Genomic DNA, 5,016 nt, shown 5'->3' on the forward strand with positions numbered 1-5,016 from the left:
TACCTACTTATCAGCCACCTGGAAGGGTTTCAAGGTTGCACATGAGCGCTCCTTCTAACGAGGTAGTGCAAGACGTATGGGCATCAAACTAGCTATATATTTACATCTAACATGAAAACAATAAGGTCTGTCTGGTTCTGATGTTTACTTACAAGTCCATGATCAAATTAGGAATGAAAAGATACAAACTTTGGTCTTCACAGAAATTTAATACACACAAAATTGAAATACCAGCAATATCTATTGTGGGGCTAGATGGATTTATACCTATTTGGGCCTCATTGCATCTTCAAATATGGGATGCTTAGAAGATTGAAACTGGGTTGAGGACACATTTTGCATAGGAGGACTACTCATTTTCTCATAGCAATGGATAGAGAAAAGAGAAAGAGAAAGATGAATCTCATCCTTACCCCAAGATTGAGTCTTTGCACTGTGCTTTTTATTCAGACCAGGCTTTGATAAGAAGGGAGACAAGGCTTGAGAAGGCAATGGACATGGCAAAGAAGAAGAAGAAGCAGATGGATTAAGCATAGGCCAAAGGGAAAGAGAATATAGTTTCCAAAATCCACCAAGAGCTAAAACAACAAATCTCAGTTGATGGCTTCCACGACCAGTGTTAGCCCAATGCTTGAGACATATGTTTTCCCACAGCTTGTCATCTTGTGTAGCTTTATACCATATCCTATTAACACATGAGGCTATTGCCAATGTTCTTGCATCCATGTATTTCATCACTTCAGATAACAAATCCCCATCTAAAAGAAACTGCTCCATTTGATCCCTCGATAAGTTCTCACACTGATCCTGAGATTGCATCTTCTCAGATGTTTTGTGAAACAATGGCGCCTCCAAGTATCTGTTGGGCTTATAACTATGATGATGATAATTGATTTTACACTTACTGGGTCTTCTTATTTCCAATCCCATTGCCCTTCCAGACAGAATAGGACAAATGAATGTGTATCTACAAATAAATAGACTTTGTACCTTAAAAAAAAAGTTGGATAGTTTCATAAATAAGCATCGGATAGGGATCTGGGTCTCTAAATTTAGGTAGAAACACAGAGATAGACATGAAGACTAGAGAGCACAGCTTCAGAAAAAGGTAAAATTATGAAATGGAGCAAAGCACTACCAGAAGGAAAAATTCTAATAAAAAAGGAGAAAACGATGAAGAAGATGGGTTCCTAATTTAAATCAGATCCTGAAAGTGATTGATAATCATTTAGAGACTTTACCTTCATAAATATAGCATCTGCCTTTGGAACACTGACAAACATGTCACCCGCAATGTGTTGCACACCTATACCACAAACAGATCATAAACAACCAGTGAGGATTTTTTTACCCAAAATCTATGAAGAGATAGAAAATAAGTTCAAACATTGTGTTTAAAGAAAGTACCGACGTAACTAGAAGCCTCCAAGATGACTTCAGGGAGATCAAAATTAAAGCATTTGATATTGGGGAAGGAGCGGGAAATAACAGATCTTGCACTTTGAGTGCATTTTACATCATTTAGGGGCTTTAATAGCCTATTACATCATGTAAACACTACCATCCACCCATAACTCTTCCTAGGACACCCTAGGACTTCAAATGACCCCTTACATCATATTGATTCCCTATTTGTGCCAAGTTGAGCTTCACTTACATCTTATTGAGCTTCACTTTGTTTTGAGAATAGTTTAATATTCTCTACTAAACAGGGCCAACCACGTGAAGGTGGAAGCTCATTTGGCCCCACCCCCCTCCCCCTAACATCACTCTACATTCCCCGTTAACATCTAACATTAATTCATTCTTTCAACCATTAATAAAATGTAACATTTAATCAATATCACATGATAACATTCATTAACACATTAGATTCATAAACATGCAACATTCATCAATATTTTGCATTAACACATAATTCATGAACATTCATTAGCACATAATTAAATTCATTGAGACATGAAATTCAGTCATTATCAATTAAGGTATGTAGATGAAAATCATTTCTTTTTTTTCTTTCTATTAAGAGGAGCATCAGTGTCATCATCAATTCCCCCCTCATCAGTTCTTTTCTCTATTCTTGATGACCTCAAATTCCTATGCTGTTGCAAAGGGGGGTCCTCTGCAATAAAAAATAAAAGAGTTAAATTAAAAATAATTTATTATAATTGTTACAATTATTTAATTATTTTAAATAACATAACTGTGGCACTCTTTACCTGATTTGACCACATCATTTTGTTTGGACTCAACGTCAACATGCTCATGAACATCGACGCCTCGATCCTCTACAATTGCTATACAAAATGTTACGTTAATCCAAACACCAATTGCAATTACATATAAAAAAATTAATAGCAAATGTATAGCTCCACCACTGGGATGCACATTATATGAACCTTCAGCATTCACAGATTATGTAGAAGGATTATCAGGCTGCATTCCAACATCCTACACATTGTTATCATTGCTTGCTTAAAACAGATATACTCACTTTATATTGGAACTTAACATCAAATAGACTAATTGGTAAAGTATTCAATTTGAAATAAATTTCATTTATCTTATTTACCTATGGCTCAAATGCATCCTTATTAGAACCTTCCACACTGAATTCAGCTCGTAGCCGTTAAACCACAGCTCTATAGCCTTGTTCAAAGCCAATTCTCTTATCCTCTTCTGTGAGGCATCTCTTGAACTCTGAGCCCTGCATTTTTGTGTGGTGTGGTGAAGTTTACTTGCATTGTTTCATCAACCAATGGAGGGTAGTTAAAATATCAAAAGGAAATACAAAAGTTGCAAAAGTTGAGGATCAAGAATACTTACAACTCGTGCTTGAAGTTTCAAAAAACCACCAGAGTCGAGCTTGTGTGTCCCGTGCTTTTCTAGTCTTTCCTTTTTTGCCTTTGATGTGTCAGGCAATCTATGAAAAGTTTGAAATATGTTAGATAATATAAATATAGAGGTTAATTAGTACATAATTACATTCTCAATAGTATCACATACTTTGGCGGTGTACTCTCTACTGGTGTAATTTTATTTTTCTTGTCAGCTTTATACTTTCCATCCAAAATCAGAGCCTGCCACTCAGCCTCAGGAACATAGGGTAGACGTTCATACCTAGGGTTATCCAGTAAATTTTTTCTGTACTAGTCCCTAATATACTTCAAACATAAACCAGCTTTTTCAAGGAGCTTGTTTCTCTCAAATACACGAGGTCCAAAGAGTTGGGTCATGCTCTCTATAAGATCATCCTTCAGCTTTTTGTCTTGGAGATTCCACCTTTTAAGTTAAAAAAACATGTTAGACTCATAACTGAAGTGAAGCTATCTTTAATATAGTTCAAGAAATGGATGAAAAAGAAAACTATTCTAGCAATGATATGAAATCAAAATAGTGGTTTGGGGTTTTAGTTAGGATATGATGTTCTACCAGGTACGCATGGTGGGCTCGAATATTCGAAAACACTCATCACCAAGTTTTTTCCAAAAAACATCATTCCCTACAAAACAATCATGGGATCATTAGTTGATGAAGAGTGATCAAAAACTAAATTACTATTATATCACTATAGAATAATAACTTTAAAGTACCTGGAACTTTGGTTACTTTTAATGGAATGCCTTCATCGTCGTTGACGATCAATATGACATCCTTCATCGTTCCCATGCTAGGAACATAGGAACATCCAGGGAATGATGCTGCAGCTCCTATTGCAAAAAGTTTCATAAGTTTACAAGTTTACAAGGTTACAAGGTTACATGAATAAGTCTACAAGGTTACATCAATAATTCAGAAATGGTTGACTTTCTTTCTCGCTGTTTCTCAAGATGTGATATGCAAATTCTTCAGATAATTCATATTAAGCTAGCTAGCTAGCTATTGGTGCTCAAGATCTGCCACCCCTTAACCACATAAGTATTCTATTGCTATTTCGTCACTAGGGTAAGGATGAGGACATCATACATTAATGAATTTGACTTAAAAAATTACACAGCTAAATCCTGATAACAATATCACAAATTGACTTGCTATGGAAATATGTCCTTCTTATGTATTGAAATTGTTATGTTGTGTAAACATCAGTGAAACAAAATCAACAATTAATGTATTTTTTAGTCTTATTTTCTACTATGTCTTGCTAATAGTAATTTATCAAGTAGCAGCTTCAAAATTTCAATAAAACTTATGATCTTTCTTGTTCAATGATTCCCATTCTTAGATTTGGGGGATGATTGTGTGCAGAGAATATACAAGGAATTAAGAAAGTAGGCAGCATAAGGGTATGAGAGAAGCCTACATCTGATTGATAATATTCACAGGTTTATGTGGAGAAGTTTGTATTCTTTATGCCATTAATTGTCAAATTGTATGGAAGGAGACTCTACATATTCATATTTTTGTTAAAGTTGTGCAAGGTTGAATTGCATATCTTAGTCAAGTGAATTGTGAAGGAGATTATTATCAGATATATTCTGTTTATTGATTTTTTTAAATTTCTTGTTGCTGTAAATATATTGTTTCTATGTATCTGTATTGTATTCTGACATTTGAAGTGATTATGGAATGTTCTTTGTGTGGGAAATTTATTTACTACATTACTTTAGTTTTTGTCACAGAAGATGTGCTTTATGAAAATGAATTTATTTTGTTTTAGTTCTCTTGCCATGAAGACAAGGTTGGATTTTGTTGGTGATTGTGGATTTCATTGCCATCAAATGGTATTTTAGAGCCTATGTTCCTGAGTGTACAGCCATCTTTGTCAAAGGTAGGCAATTTGCACCAGGATCTGCATGTCAAGAAGGGTGAATAGTAAAGAAGTTGTGCAAAATAATTTGTCTATCCTCTAGCAGAGATGAAGCTAGGTAAGATGTGTGCAGATTTTTTCCACTAAATGGAAGTGAGTGGAAGAGATCTTGGAGAGGTACCTCTTCTAGAATTCTATTGGTTATAGAGGATACAAGTGAGAATAGTTGGAAAAGAAGGTAAAAAGGTGAGAGTTGGAAAGACTTGAAG

At 35.0% G+C, this 5,016-nt stretch overlaps 1 protein-coding gene across 1 annotated transcript; it reads right to left on the minus strand.

Moving 5' to 3' along the window:
- Nucleotides 1–267: 267 nt before the first annotated feature.
- On the minus strand, nt 268–930 carry LOC149563441 (F-box protein GID2-like). The gene has a single exon (XM_089824012.1). It carries the CDS (start codon nt 928–930, stop codon nt 268–270), a length of 663 nt encoding a protein of 220 aa, XP_089680138.1.
- Nucleotides 931–5,016: the final 4,086 nt, after the last annotated feature.

Source organism: Cupressus sempervirens, chromosome 4 (genome assembly GCF_028749045.1).
Source record: "Cupressus sempervirens isolate cs-2001-9-10 chromosome 4, ASM2874904v1, whole genome shotgun sequence".
Lineage (NCBI taxonomy): Eukaryota > Viridiplantae > Streptophyta > Pinopsida > Cupressales > Cupressaceae > Cupressus > Cupressus sempervirens.